Source organism: Sceloporus occidentalis, unplaced genomic scaffold (genome assembly GCF_023333645.1).
Source record: "Sceloporus occidentalis isolate IW3139 unplaced genomic scaffold, rSceOcc1.0.p SCAF_47, whole genome shotgun sequence".
Classification (NCBI taxonomy): Eukaryota; Metazoa; Chordata; class Lepidosauria; order Squamata; family Phrynosomatidae; genus Sceloporus; species Sceloporus occidentalis.
Genome location: NW_028317027.1, coordinates 4397665 through 4413169, shown reverse-complemented (window position 1 = coordinate 4413169; position 15505 = coordinate 4397665). Strand labels below are relative to the sequence as shown.

General features: G+C 42.9%; 1 protein-coding gene across 1 annotated transcript in view; it reads left to right on the top strand.

Annotated features, from left to right (window-relative positions):
* The first annotated feature begins 9806 nt into the window (after positions 1–9806).
* Positions 9807–15505, top strand: part of LOC149289254 (TBC1 domain family member 8-like) — a 33888-nt gene continuing 28189 nt past the window's right edge. The window contains exon 1 of the mRNA XM_089490899.1: positions 9807–9933. Within this exon, the coding sequence (XP_089347025.1) occupies positions 9807–9933 (127 nt within the window). The remainder of the gene's footprint in view (positions 9934–15505) is intronic.

Genomic DNA, 15505 nt, shown 5'->3' with positions numbered 1-15505 from the left:
TCTGCTGCCGGTCCCAGGCCGCAAAAGCGGCGGCCGTCACCGTGCGTTAGTGGCGATTAATCCCGTGCCTCCTGGAGCCGTCCCGCCTACAGTCACATATGTTACAGGGTAGCAGCCAGCAGCAAACGCGGATAACCGTTTGTTTATCTGTTACGCGTTTCAATAAAGCTTTTACAATAAAGTAGATCCGCACGGTTTCCCAGGCGTGATGACGTTTGGCTACGTAACTTGGGCACGTTTTCTCCCCCTAGTGGTGGAAAATGTTGGTGTAAACTAAATCTGCGCTTTAGTTTGGAGGAAAGGTCTACCTTAACTACTGAAACAATGGGGTTTATTCACTAAAGGGAGACTTGACAGTAGTGATGGGAAGTTCGGATCATTAAAGTGAATCGGATCATTTCCATTCGTTCACTGAAATGATCCGATTCATGATCCGAATCTTCGGATCACTCAGTGTGCCTGCACGGAGTTACTGTTTTCCAGTAACTCCGTGCAGACACACTAACGATTGGCCCCGCCCCTTTCATTATGAATCCTCCCCCCTGCCTCCAGTGATGTCAACGAAGGCAGAGAGTCGTTCAAAGATACGGATCTTACAGGGATCCGAATCTTACAGTGATCCGGATCATTGTAAGATCCGGATCATTGTAAGATCCGGATCTTTGAACGACTCTCTGCCTTCATTGGCATTCTAATCATTCAGAGATTGTCACCATACTGTTATAAATAATACATTAATAATCACTGCCCCCAGGATTTACATTCCCCTTTACCTGCAACTGCACCTTAAGCTAACTTTATTAAATTAATTAAATTAACCCTCACCATTAAATTAACCCTAAACACCCCATCAACCATGACTGCCCCTAAAATTAACCCTTAACACCCCATCAACCATGACTGCCCCTAAAATTAACCCTTAACACCCCATTAACCATAACTGCCCCAAAATTAACCCTAAACACCCCATTAAGCATAACTGCCCCCAAATTAACCCTAAACACCCCATTAAGCATAACTGCCCCTAAATTATCCCTAAACACCCCATTAAGCATAACTGCCCCTAAATTAACACTAAAGACCCCATCAACCATACCAATTTATTAGGTAATTTATCTGGAGTACATGCAATTAATTTAGGGGTAGTTATGGTTAATGGAGTATTTAGGGTTAATTTCAGGGGCCGTTATGGTTAATGGGGTCTTTAGGGTTAATTTCAGGGGCCGTTATGGTTAATGGGATCTTTACGGTTAATTTCAGGGGCAGTTATGGTTGATGGGGTATAAGGGTTAATTTTATGCTCATGACTGAGGGTTAATTTAATTAATTTAACCCCTTCGCGACCTTTGCCGGTTCAGGACCGTCATGACATGAAGGTCACTAAATGACCTTTGACGGTCCTGAACCGTCAAAAAGTAAAATAAGCTTAGAAAGTGATCAACGATCACTTTCTTCGCTTAAACGGCGTTACTGTAATGCCTCGATGTCGAGGCATTCAGTAACGCCGAGATCGGCATCGGGGGCCATGTCCCGTTTTAAAAAGCGTTTAGGAGGCGATTAACGATCGCCTGCTAAACTTAAATGGTGTCGCTGGAATGCCTCGATCAGGAGGCATCCAGCGACACCAAACACTTACCTCTGGGTGGGCTGTGACCGCTCCGGAGAGCGGTCACAGCCGCAGCTGCCGGTGTTCTTCGCCATCAACAAGATGGCGGCCGCCCTGTAAAAGAAACAAACAAGTTTTTAAAGTTCGCTAGATGGTCTAGAGAACTCTGGCTCCACTTGCAGGTTGAATACAGGTACTGCATTCAACCATGCAAGTCAATGGAGCCCAGCTTTCTAATCACAATGTGATTAGTAAAATATAAAAAAAATATGGAAAAAAAAATATGGAAAAAATTAAAAGTGCTAACATTTAAAAATAATTATGCAGTGATGTCACTAGATGAACCATCCAGCAAAATGTGTAAAAAAAAAAATATAAAAAAAAAAGTATTAAAAAAATAAAATAAAAAAATAAAGTTTATTATTTTGAGCAAGTGCTAACATTTCTCAAAAATCTCAACAAAGAGTTAAAATGAAAGCACTTCAAATACCCAAGGGGTGTCTAATATAAAAAAAAATGGCTGATGGGGTAAATTGGAGTGGCTGAGCTCAAAGATAGGGCATAGGTACAGACTTTCCAAAATGGACAAAAAAAGCGCAGTTCCCAAATGTGGCATTTTAAATCTCAAACAACACGACAAATCCATGCATGTCGGGTATCACTGCACTCAGGAGATGTTCCTGAACACACATTGGGGTGTTGTTTGACAGTGACATATACCAGAACCTGTATATCTATAACTAAAGTACAATTTGTGTGAAAAAAAATTACTATTACAAAGTTTGACAAAGTGTAGTTGTATAATTGGTGCATGGAAAGGGTTAAAATAACAGCATTTGGAATACCCTGGGGTGTCTAGTTTTCAAAAATATATGGTTTGAATGGGTTAAATTGAGTTAACCGGCTTCAAAGATGTTCCAAAGAGGAGATGGAGGCAGAATGACCAGATTTGTTAAAAAAAGATTTGGAAATCATAAAACGCTGCTTGTACTTATTGCCCTATAACTTACAAAAAACAGCAAAAAAACATAAAAACATTGGGTATTTCTAAACTCAGGACAAGTAGTAGAATCTATTTAGCTAGTTTTTTACTTGCTTTTTTAGGTGAGTAAAAGATTTTTCAAATAAAAGTCATAAAATGTGTTTTTTTTCAATTTTTCACCATGTTTTTTTTATTTTTTTTATAGTAAATAAGATGATACGATCAATGGTATCTGAAGAAAGCCCATCTTGTCCTGAAAAAAACAATATATAACTTATGTGGGTACACTAAATGGGTGAGGAGAAAATTACAGCTGAACACAAGCACCACAAAAGTATTAAAACAGCCTCGGTCCCACAGGGTACAAAACGAAAAATGAGCCCGGTCCTTAAGGGGTTAATAAAGTTAACTGTAGGTGCAGTTATAGGTAAAGGGGGGCCAAGTCAGGGGAATCTAAATCCTGGGGGCAGTGTGAACATTATTAATGTATTTATTTATAAAAGTATGGTATCAGTAATATTCTCTGAATGATTCGAATCTCTGTAAGATTCGGATCCCTGTAAGATTCGAATCATTCGACTCTTCGGATCATTCGACTCTTCGGATCATTCGACTCTTCGGATCATTCGACTCTTTGAACGACTCTCTGACTCTATGAGTCATCGTTCCTGTGTGAATTAATGAGCTGTAACCTGACCCCAGAGTCTGTGTCTGAGTGCTCTGCAGATGACTCACAGCTCTAGGAACAGGTTACAGCTGCATGATTCACAGACTGAACCGCTACAAATGAATCGTTCAGTCTAGTGAACCGATTCATCCGGATCACTAAAAAGAACCGGATCAAATGAACGATTCGTTCATGATCCGGACATCACTACTTGACAGGAGAATTTGTGGTGAAGTCACAGCTCCCTGACGTTACTTTTCATTATGAAGGCCCATTCCCAGTGAGCTTCTGCTGCAGGAAGAACATGGCTGGCCCAGAATAACGTAGTTAAATCAATGAAAGCTTTTGAAAGGCTCTTTACGCAATGAATTATGCATTTTACAGGGCCAGCTCGGCCCTTCACACTGGAGAAACTTGCAAGTGTTGGTCCTTTATAATGGACAGTTGAAACGACATGTCTGCTGCAAACTCTCCAGTGGGACTTAAAGTCCTGGGCAGCCTCAATCCGGGACGATGCATTGTCCCGGAACTGAAACACACTCCTACTGCAGGACTTCGGCAAGGTAAGGGGGGGGGGGGATAGTGAGAAGGGAGAGGGGGTAAATAGTGAGAAAGGAGGAAGAGGGGGTAGATAGTGAGAAAGGGTAGTAAGAATATTGAAATAAAGAGTGAGAGAATGAATTAGTGTGTGGATGAATTGTGTGAATGAGTGAGAGAATGAATTAATGTGTGGATGAATTGTCTGAATGAGTGAGAATTAATGAATTTGTGAGAATGTGTCACATCTCCCCCCACCGCACTCACCTCCTTCCCGCGCCGCGTCCTCCTCTCCATACATCCAGACAGAGAGGGAGGAATGCCCAACATTGGAATTGGCTGAAAAACCAAATGGGAGACGGCAAGGTTCCTGAACCCTTCTGGTAGGGGAATGACTATTGCAGCTATCCCCCAAGACGTCTTCAAACACCCATACAGTACACCTGGCGGTGCAAGGAGGCAGCCAGCATTTACTGTGATTCTAAGTGAACCATAACTAGCTTCACACCATGCCTGTTCATCGTGCTAATACCTGGATATTTCCACCCCTTTCCATTCTTTTATGTAGATAAGTACATTAATTCTAAATAGGACTTGTACAATTTGATTTTCACCATTGCATTTTAGAGAAGGTAACTAACTGTACAGCCACAAAAACATTAAAAAGAAGAAGTTGAAGAAGAAGAAAAACTGGAGTTCCCTGAGACAGCACTCATTCATATTGGCTACCTGATGTTTTTATGTAAACGAAATGCAGTTGGAATTGAAATCACAGGCACTAAAATGAAAATGCAGTTAATGATAATAAACTAGAGGTAGTTCTTAGCTGGCTGTAAAATACAGTCCCTCTGGACCAATTAATCAATATTTCTATTGGCTTAGTGCATGACAGCGGCATTGTGTTACAGTGTCTACCAACCCCCAACCCTGTTTTCCATTAAGCAGTGTGTGATGGGACGTTCCAAGGACCATTATTGCTGAGGTTCCAGTAGAAGAGCACAGACAGGTAGATCGGATAGAGCTCCGTACTCCTGGGGAAGGGAGATTAAGAAATGAATTAAATGTTAGAAAGACATGTTTTTAGATAACTTTGGTTTCTCTGATATTCTTATCCTATGTGGGCTCAAAAAAATAGTATTTCGTAAGGGCTTTAATATGATTTTTGTAGCAACTATATTATGCAGAACTTTGATAGTAAGCGGAAATAAGACTTCACGTGCCGTTTTTAGCATATCTTTTGGGGAAAAACAAGACATCACTCTCAAGGTGTTTGGTCACCTATTTTTTATTTACATTTTCTTAAATTGTTTTTTTCTTATTATTTTACATTACACACATTTTTTAATGGAGATCCTTTTGAGGTCTTTAAAGTCAGGGATCTCACTTGGAACTGGACGCTACCCTTTATGATGTCATGGTGACATCACTGGAGTTTTTTTAAAATATTTGTTATTCTTTAATGTTATTTTTTTTAATATTGTCCATCATTACAATATAACCGGCGCTTATATTGATCTTCCATGTACATGTGAGGAAGCGTGACTGCCAGACATGCTATTACGTCCTCTTTCAGCTAGAGCATGTTTTATAGGATGCATTAGTACGTCCTGCGTCACTGTTATGCGGGACCTAGGACAACACGGATTATGCACCCACAATGCAGAGACGGTAGCGTAGCACAGCACAACGGGTATTGGAAGTTCCACAGTCGAGGCAGGCAGCACAGGAGCAAGGTCAATATACAAGCCAAAGTCGGGACAGGCAGCACAGGATCAAGGTTAATATACAAGCCAAAGTCGGGGCAGGCAGCACAGAATCGAAGTCAGAAAACAAAGCCAAGGTCAGGAACACGTAGATCAATCAGAATAACTCACGATAACCCAGAGATACACAACAGTGACTCTTTGAACGGGCAATGAACTAATGGGACAGGGGGTTTAAATAGGAAGAATGGCGGGAAACACCATAGCAACCAAAAAGAAACAACATAGGAAGACGTCATCGCGACCGGCGCACACTAATGGCGTCGGCGCGAAAAATAAATAAACAAACCGGCATCTGCGTGTGCTACACCCGCGAGCGCCGCGGGTGTGCCACATCGGCAGATGCCGCCGAAGTCGAGCCCCGCGAACGAGTCGCGGCAACCCGCTCATAACCCTGCGAGTGCCGCCGACTCGTCGCGGCGGCTCGCTCATGACCACTGGCGCGTCGTGGGCGCGCCACGGCGGCTCGCATGTTATCATGCGTCCGTCGTGGGCGCGCCACCTCGACGCGCCCCTCCGTCTGTGCCGCGCGCACAGTACACCGAGAAGACGTGCCCGCAGCACGTCCTCTCAGTGTACGTGCCGCGGGCACGTCACACTGAGGGGACGGGAGCGCGTCAGCGCGCAAGCGCCGCCCACCAGCGGCAGACCGGCGAGGGACCGCGGCGGACACGGCAGGTATCACAGTCACAAAGGGGTTGAAGCAGGAAAGCAAAGTCTCTTTAGGCAACACTCACTATTCTAGTGACTGAGTTGACTATACCACGTGGCAAGAATGAAATCCAGGCTTACCCTGCCTAACTTAAACTGCAAAATATGCAACTGGTATATATTAATTTTAGTAGTAGATGTATGCACACATTTTCCAGGTTTGCTAATTGCATTAGCTACTATGACGATAGTCATCAAAAATAAAAATCTGTAGCAACAATGGGACTAGCATATTTCATGAGCTTCCTCTGCTCTTCAGTTTCCTGATTATATAAAGAAATGGTTCAGGAAATTCAAATTATGTTCCATTATCCAAACACCCCTGTTGTAAAGTCTGAATGTGCTTGTTAGACGTCATGTTTTGTACAGTGTCTATCCCACAGCACTTTCTGGCAATCTGCCACAGTTCCCCAATGTATTGAAATAATGGTATTTATGTTCTTCTCTAGAACCAGGTCATAGTCGTTATAGCAAAATCTCCAGACATGACTTTGTCAGTAGTTGTGATAAGCTGGGGTAGGAACATGGAGAGCAAGGGGGGGGAGAGAGCAAAGAAAGAATAAAAGGAACAAAGAGAAAAATAGAGAGGAAAGATTGAGGGAAAGAAGAGAAGAAGTGAAAGAGATAGAAAGCAAAAGAGGAGAAAGTGAAAAATGAACTTTAGTTATGGGAACATATGCTTGTTAATCATGTTAAAATCAAACACTACCTCATTCATATCTTCTCATGGAAATCGTTATCTTATCTCAGAGAAATATTGCTATACCAACAAAATGAGCTTCTTAAAAACACTTATGTGGTGTTTTTTTTCCACAGTACAACCACCAAGTTTCTTCATTTTCATTAGTGCTGAATAATCAATGCAATTATCTTCAGAATTGTAGAACTTGCAACCTTATTTAGGTGTCTTCTAACGTAACATGACCAACATAAAATTCTACAGGAAGGGCTGGTACATAATTATACATTCCCCGTTTGCTAAGGGATGAGTTTTGAGAGACACCGATAGGTGAAGAAGGGCTGTGTAAGGCAGAGTCTGATGACATCCTTAACAAATCCCACTCCCATCATCCAAACATGCTTTTGTTGACCACGTCAACTATTTGTGAACTTTTCCATTTAGAAGCAGATACATAATGAGCTAAAAACAGTGTGTGAATTTTTAAAATGTAACCTAAATCCACCATTAACTGATGCCCACTAAAGTAACTTGTCTCCTTAGTCCAGGATCGGTGGAGCTCACACAAAGTCAGTGGTGCTTCTGCCACATAAGCTAAAGAAGTCTCTATCTGGGGGTTATATTTATCAAGTCATTTATTCTGGCCTAGGTTGGCAGCCTTTCTGCCACATATGGGCCAGGGGGCCGGTTAAAAGGATGATCATTGATCTCCCCAGTTTGGCCACAATCTTTTAATCTCACATGCCATGCATTCCATGAAAATTAGGCAACGTTTTACACGCTTAAAGACTTATTTCTGGAACGGGCATTCAACTGTAGGAATGCAGTTTCTATCGCTGAATGAAGATAGAAAATGAAGTTCAGCAGAGCAGAACAGCACCTTGAAACAAAATAACGTACAGAGCTGATTTATTATCAATTAGGGCCCCACACAGGTAAGGAACCACATATTCCTCCATGCTTGGTCATCAAAAGGGAATGTGAGTGGATTTAACCTCTAATAAAATATGACAAAGCGATGTCGATATTGCGGGACACACAAAATTTTTGGAGAGGAAGTCCCCCAACCAACACGGAGAAGATTTGCTTCACTCGGAGTCTCCGGGCAAAATCCAAGAGAGTTCTCAGGTATGCCAGTGGGCTGGGGGCCAATAGCAATGGGTACTTGCCCTAACTGCTGCTTCAGCGATAGGCTGCATCCTGCACCGGGCACCAATCGGCCGCGTGCATCCAGCCGGCAGCTGCATGTGCATCACCTGGCACCCGCTGGCCTTAAAGAGCCAGGCCTCCATAAAATCATCCCCAGTCTGGCCCTGCTTCCCGCTCCCTCTCATCATGCTACCCAGCACCATCTGCTGCATTCACGGGCATTAGAATCACACGCGTGTATTCCTGGGACATGTTTGTAATTCTGCGTTCCGTTACGTACAGAGTAGGTAGAACAGCACCGTTAAGCACAAAGCATAGTGTTCTATATAGTGTAGGTAGGACTTTGGATCTGTCCCTAGATGTCACTTGTTTCCTATAAACGTATTATGGAGGGCCGCTCACAAATCAGGTCTTCATTTGCAGATCATAAGGCTATTATTGCAGCTCCGTGCCATAAATACCATAATCTAAAAATAATAAGTGAGGCGCTTTTTTCCAAAGCATGCTACCGCGTTCACATAACGTACCCCGGAGACAGGCCTCCGTTTGAGGGGGCAGATTGTCCAGATCACACCTGGCACTCCCAAATGGAATGTTAGGGTTGCTAACCCTGCTTGAATGCAGGTTTCCAAGCTTTATTAGAGCTTGTTGGTTAGGTGGCAAGTCACTACATAGGACCTTCTCAATGGGCTATTAAAAGGTTAATATTTCATGGTCAGCTCTGTTGGAAAGTTCCCAGGCGTGTTTAGAACGGGTCTTGGTGGCCCTTGGCAATGAACTTGAGAGCCTCCTTGTTAGATTTCCTAGAATGGCACTAAACACACTCGGGGGGGGGGGATTCGGTGTGTTTGTGGCTTTCCGGATTTTCGAACGGCAATGACCTCTCCTCCAATCACTGCGGACGGTATACGTTGGGCCAAAGCTGTTAGAAACGCAATTAGCGGACGCAGCTCCTTTAATGTGAGTGATGTGGCCCCCGGGGTACGGCACACGCCGCACTGTGTCTGTGACATACGAGCAGCACACAGGGAAGGGGCCCGGCGCTGCCGGCTGGGGATGAACTTCCTCTCTGGATCCCGGAACTGTGCGCGCAGAGTGAGGGAGAAACAACAACCCGGAGAGGGAGCGGGAGTATGGACGCCCAGGGTTAGATCTGGAGGGGCAGGTAAGGCGCAGGGGCTCCGAGGGCAGCGGGGTTATAGTAAGGGGGCCGCGATGGGCCAAGACTATAGAAATACAAACGCCGGGCATTGTGTTTATCGTGAGGAAAGCCCAGGGGGGTTTAGATATATTTGGATGTGTGTGCGTGGGAATGGTGCAGGAAATCACGACTGGGGGTCAGAGAGTAGGGTGCTGTGGAGAGGGGGTATCCCGGCGGTGATCGCGGGACGGGGTGAGTGCCCCAGCTCGGCGGGAGTGCGGGGCAGGCAGAGGGGATCGCAGGGGAAGCTCACGGCAGGTGTCACAGATGTACGCGAAGTGCGGGTGTGAGCCCGGGCTGGCTGCTCGCGATAGGGTCAGGCTTGAGTAACCGCGATACGGTGATGGCGATAGGCGCTGCGATAAGAGGCGCTGAGTGAGGTTGGCGTTAGTGGGGTGTTCGCTCGTGTGACCCGGGGCTCTTCTCTCTCTCCCCCCGGCAGCACCGCTCTCCCCCGTGCCGTGCCGGACAGCCTGACATGCGGGTGTGACAGCGGCCAGATTCCTGCAGGATGTGGCTTAAGCCCGAGGAGGTGCTGCTGAAGAACGCGCTGCGGCTCTGGATGACTCAAAAGTCCAACCAGTACTTCATCCTGCAGCGGCGCCGGGGCCATGGAGACAGCGCGGCCAGGTTCACTGGTGAGTCAGGGCTGAGGCATGCCCGCTATAACCCCTTCCCCTACTTGGCCTCAGGTGTTGCACCCTTCACCTGCTTGGCTTTAGGTGTTGCACGTGCTAGAGCAGTGATATTTTATGAAATGACAGTGATAGTGTGTGTGTGTATTATGGATACACTACTATGTGTGGCATGCAGACACATTCTATAAATGTAGTTGGAATATGGCAGTCAGTTGGCCGGTCAGGCCTTGGTTCAGGCAGCGAAAATACACAACACAGTAACCGTGCTGGGGGAGGGGAACGGTGAACAAGTGCAAGTTTTGCGCCATTGTTTCGATATTTGACCACAATTTTCAGCAAAAAGTATATCTGTGAAGGAAAATGCGCACTTAATGTGATGGGGGAAAAAAGTGTTGTCCTTTCTAGAATATATACATATATATGTATGTTATATGTACATAATGTGTTGGGTGCTTGCACCAACCCCTCCCCCCACAAATTCACCACCACTGACGCACATATATATGTGTGTATGTGTGTATATATATCTATATATATATATATATATATATATATATATATATATATATATATATAATATGTGTGTGTATATGCTTGGGGGTTTTTGGTATCATGCGCATGTGGTACCTTTGTATACCCTGTGAATGCTCAATCTCATCCGGACGCCTTTAAGTAATCCATAGTTCTTGTTTGGCTTCTGTGTGACTCCTGCTTATGTCTGGTGTTTTTGGAAATCTTTTGTATAATTGATGTATTTAATGCCCTACAATTTGATGATCATTCTGCCATGAATCTCAGGCCTATTACCAGTGCAATAGACCTTAATTACTTTATAATGGAGGCATTTTAATGACTGTACGTGAGTATGTTAAGACATCACACATTTGCCAACTGTACTGGTTTTTTTGTTTGTTCCCGAGACAGTCCCAGTACTTTCAGTGTCCTGAGACATGTCCTAGGGGATCAGTTGCGGTTGTTGGACCACCATCAGTGCCTTGCTTAGTATGTAGTAATGGGAGTTATGCTGTACCACTTTCTGTGTCTGAGTTACTATATAATAAGAGAATGTCTAGATCGCTTTATAATGATAGGAGTAATGCTGTATCACCCTCAGTGAGTAGGATCCCTTTATCATGACAGGAGTCAGTTTTTGTTTACATACATTCTTTGTGCCCTCTACTGAAACCAGGAAGGAGTTAAGGCATATTGCGGTATGCTTTCTGCACTGAAAGCAGGTTGAGGGGCAGCAAGAGGTTAAATGAGATGGGTCAGTGGCTTAACACATCTGTTTGGAAGTGTTCACATTACTGGTCGTTATAAGAAATCATCAGGGGTTTTTTTGTTTGTTTGTTTTTTTTTTAATCCAAAAAAGCACAATTTGGAATTTGGTTGCAAGGTACTTACCGAGATATTTATTTAGAGGAATCAATAGCTAAAAGAAAACATGGTTTGTTTGAGATGAGCGCGTGCTTGTCGGCTGAATGAGCTGTGGTGGAAGCACTTTCCCCGAAAGTACATGTTGCCTCCCTGTCACACGTCGCAGGTGCCATTTGTTGGGGAACGTTTTGTTTGCATTGGCCTGATGGAAATGGCATTGCTGACATCGATATCATATACTACATGGCCGAATGTATGCGGACACCGCTTGTAACAAATTCATTTCGCTATTTAGGCTGTTGCTGTAAAAATTAAATCATGTGATCTCTACAGACAAGCACTGGCAGTAGAATGACCCCGTACTGCTCACTCTCTGACTTCCAATGTGGCATCGTAGAAATCAATGGGAGTATTTTCTACTTTTATACCCTCGAGCCGTCTTGCTGGCGGTGAAAATCCCACACGTGCTGGGGGCCAGGGAAACGGGTAAATGTATAGGTGCTGAATCCCTCCATGCATTTGAAAGGGGAAGAAACAAACTCCCCCTCCTTTTTTTTTTTTTTTTACGTAATGTACTAATATGGAATGCATCTTAAATAAACATTCCTTTCTTTAAAATAATATACCATTTTGATGTATTTTCATGTTGAAAACATGTCAGCGGGCCTCTTAGTCCTCTCTGTCTGCTCAGCCTGCCCATCTCTGATATCACAGAAGGGGTGTTAGCTTTAAGCTCTTCTAACAACTCTCATCACACCTATCGCACAGAACACCTCCCTCAATCACCATCACTGTTAGAGAACAACCAAATGACAGCTTTCTTTTAATTTTTCTCTACGTGATACAGAATTTATCTGAAAGAGGGGGGCACCATATTGATGGCCATGATATATTTTTTACAGACAGGTGCCCTCATACATGGTAATGTGGCGTAGGTGACATGGAAGCATTTCTGCGTGTAATGTTAAAAATTCTGTCATTTTAATTAAGAAAATTCTGCGTTCTATTTGCGCGGTCTGTCGACGCGTTTAGTTTTATATAGTTTTTTGGGGGGGTGACTGTTCCCCATAATGCACATTCTTCTCGTAGAAACACGTGTAGTGAAGTCCGTGTCATGCCTTTTTAATGGTAAGTCGGATTCTTGGCAGCAGAACAAGGTGACTGGAGAATCCTTGAGAAGCCTCTGGCATCGCAAAATTGATTCCCTCTCGTAAAGTGCAGTGGAGAGTGCCATTTTTAAATGAAGTCATTATTCTGCGGTGATACTTTTTTATGTTAGTCATTCTGAATTCACCAGCGTTTTGTTGTGGCCATCCTGTGGGGTTTTACAAAATCTCAGATGTTTTACTTTGAAATCGATGGGGGGGGGGGGTTTGAGCTGGTGGGCATTTTCAAAACATTCTTCCCAATGCCATTCTCCTTTTGCAAACTAGAGGCTAATATACCAGTGAATTTGTTGATACATGTTTAACCAAAGTTATCCAATTATTACATTATTCTCCCAAACTGACCAGACCGCTACACAGAAAATAAATGTTAAAACGTTCCCTGCTGGAATAGCCAACTCAGACACTTCATCCATGATATTCCCCTGTTCACACTACACTCATTCTCTCACACACACTACTCGCTCTCTCGCTCTAAATTGGTTTGGAGGGATTCCCCGTAAATTAATCCTGACTCCAGGAACTTTTGTATGTACTTTTTCCGTTTAAAAGTGTCACCTCATTTGTAAGTGTATTATTATCTTTTACAAACTGCAAAACATTTTACACTGTTTTTGTTTATTTCAGCTGTAACAGATTAAAATGGCGTCTTTTTTGCTATACGCACATATGGTAATATTGTCTATTTTATCACATCGTACTTTGTTCAATATTTGTGTGGTTTCATACTATAGGAGTTGGAATAAGCGCAATTGCACTTTTTTTTATCTTATTAAAAAATAAATGAATATGATATTAATAGTTTACTCTTTGTGACACACAGGAGGATGTTTTTAAATTCTTGTATTACTATTGCACCATTAACACTTTAGTGTCACTTTTACTATTCTGCTTATTATTGCAATAGCAAGAAATGTCAGACCATGGACAGGACAGCTGCTGCATGAGAGATAGATATTTTTTTTACGAATGCTATTAAAGTAAACAGATTACTTTACTATGCATTATTATTGCTGCATGATGGTTGTTTTGACCAACCGCAACTAGAAATACGTTTAAGAAAGAAACTTGCTTTTTAGACACGGGAAATCTGATCTATAGAGCCAACGGGAAGCTATTGTGTATGCGTTCATCTATACAAAGAACAGCGTGCAGAATCCTTATAGATTTACCGCCATCTGCAGCTTTAATATGTAGGAACCTGACTGAGTGCGTTAAACATTCACCATGGTGCCTTTATGGGAAATGAGGCTCCGTTGCTTTTTGTGTATTGATGGGAATTCCCATTATTTATGACACAAGGACTTGATAAATGTGCACAGTTCCTCTAATAGAAGATCAGGCTTCTGATCGCTGTCTTCCTCTTTTTTTCTCAGTTCTTGGCACTGTAAATATTTGCTCTAGAATTCCCCTCTAGCTTGAAAGGCTTGTAGTGATGTGAACCTTATGGAGCAGGTTGGCATGTGAAACAAATCTCACGCAACATAATGTATGCTTACTTTCCAACTCACGGATAACAATGCCTATATTTAAACGCGTTTGGAAAGCAAAGTGTGTGCATTGCCTGATTAGCGTGTGTGCATGCATGAGTGGGAGAATACTTAAGTGAATACTTAAAGTAAATACAGTGGTTTAATCACTAACGAGGGAGTTTCCATTATGGAAGGCCAAACTCTCTCAAAAGGGTAAGATACCTAAATTGGGGGAAAATGTTTGTTCCGTGAATGAGACGACTCCCAGTGGGTTGATTAATATTACCACACGTTATAAACCCCCATTGTCTCAACCTGTATTGTGTTTTCAGACAACTCGTACTTAGTAGAAACCAGATGTGCCGATCACTCTTATTTAGTGCAGGGGAAAAGCACAAGGAAAATGAATCCACGTTGGTACGTAGGTGAGCGAGCGGTGGCTTGTTCAACGGCCAACTTCAACCCACTGGATCACAAGGCTGGTAAACACATGGGCCACTTGGTAATCAACGATCACCTCCTAAACTTAAATGGTGTCGCTGGAATGCCTCGATCAGGAGGCATCCAGCGACACCAAACACTTACCTTAGGATGGACTGTGACAGCTGTACGCAGTCTTCATCATCCGCAAGATGGCGGCGGCCCGGGAAAAAAACCAATAAAGATGCAAAAGTTCGCTAGAAGGTCTCCAGACCCTCTAGAGAACTCTGGCTCCACTTGCAGGTTGAATATAGGTACTGCATTCAACCATGCAAGTCAATGGAGCCCAGCTTTCTAATCAGTGTGATTAGTAAAAATAAATTAAAAAATAAAATTAATAATAATTAGAAAAAAATAGTAAAAAAAAACCAGTAAAATGTAAAAATAATTTCCCTCTGATGTCACTATCAGGGGAACCTTCAAGTTGAAAAAAAATGTTTTAAAAAAGGCAAAAAAATGTAAAATATATATATATATATATAAAAAATATATTTTTGTGAGCAAGTCCTAAAATTAGCACATTAGCTTAAAACAATTCTCGCATGGAAAGAGTTAAAATACTGGCATATTAAATGCCCATGGGGTGTCTACTTTTAAAAAATGTATGATTTGATGGGGTAAATTGAACTGGCCGGATTCAACAATGTCCCAATTAACACGGGGGGAAGGATGGCCACACATCTAATTTCCAATTAGAAAAATGCACATGTACCAAATGTGGCCTTTTAGTTCCCCCCAAAAATGACAAACCCATGCATGTGGGGTATCACTGTACTCGGGAGATGTTGCTGAACACATATTGGGGTGTCGTGTGACAGCGGCATATACCAGGAGCTGTAAATTCATACATAACATAGGTGTGTGGGGGAAAAATACACACAAAAGAATACTACTACAAACTTTGAAAAAATTCTGGTGGTAAAATGTGTGCATGCAAAGAGTTAAAATACCCTGGGGTGTCTAGTTTTCAAAAATATATGGTTTTGTTGGGCACACTGAAATGGCCCGGCTCAAAGATGTACCAAATAGGGCATGGGCAGTGGATCCCCAAATGCCAAAGTTCAACATTGAAAAATG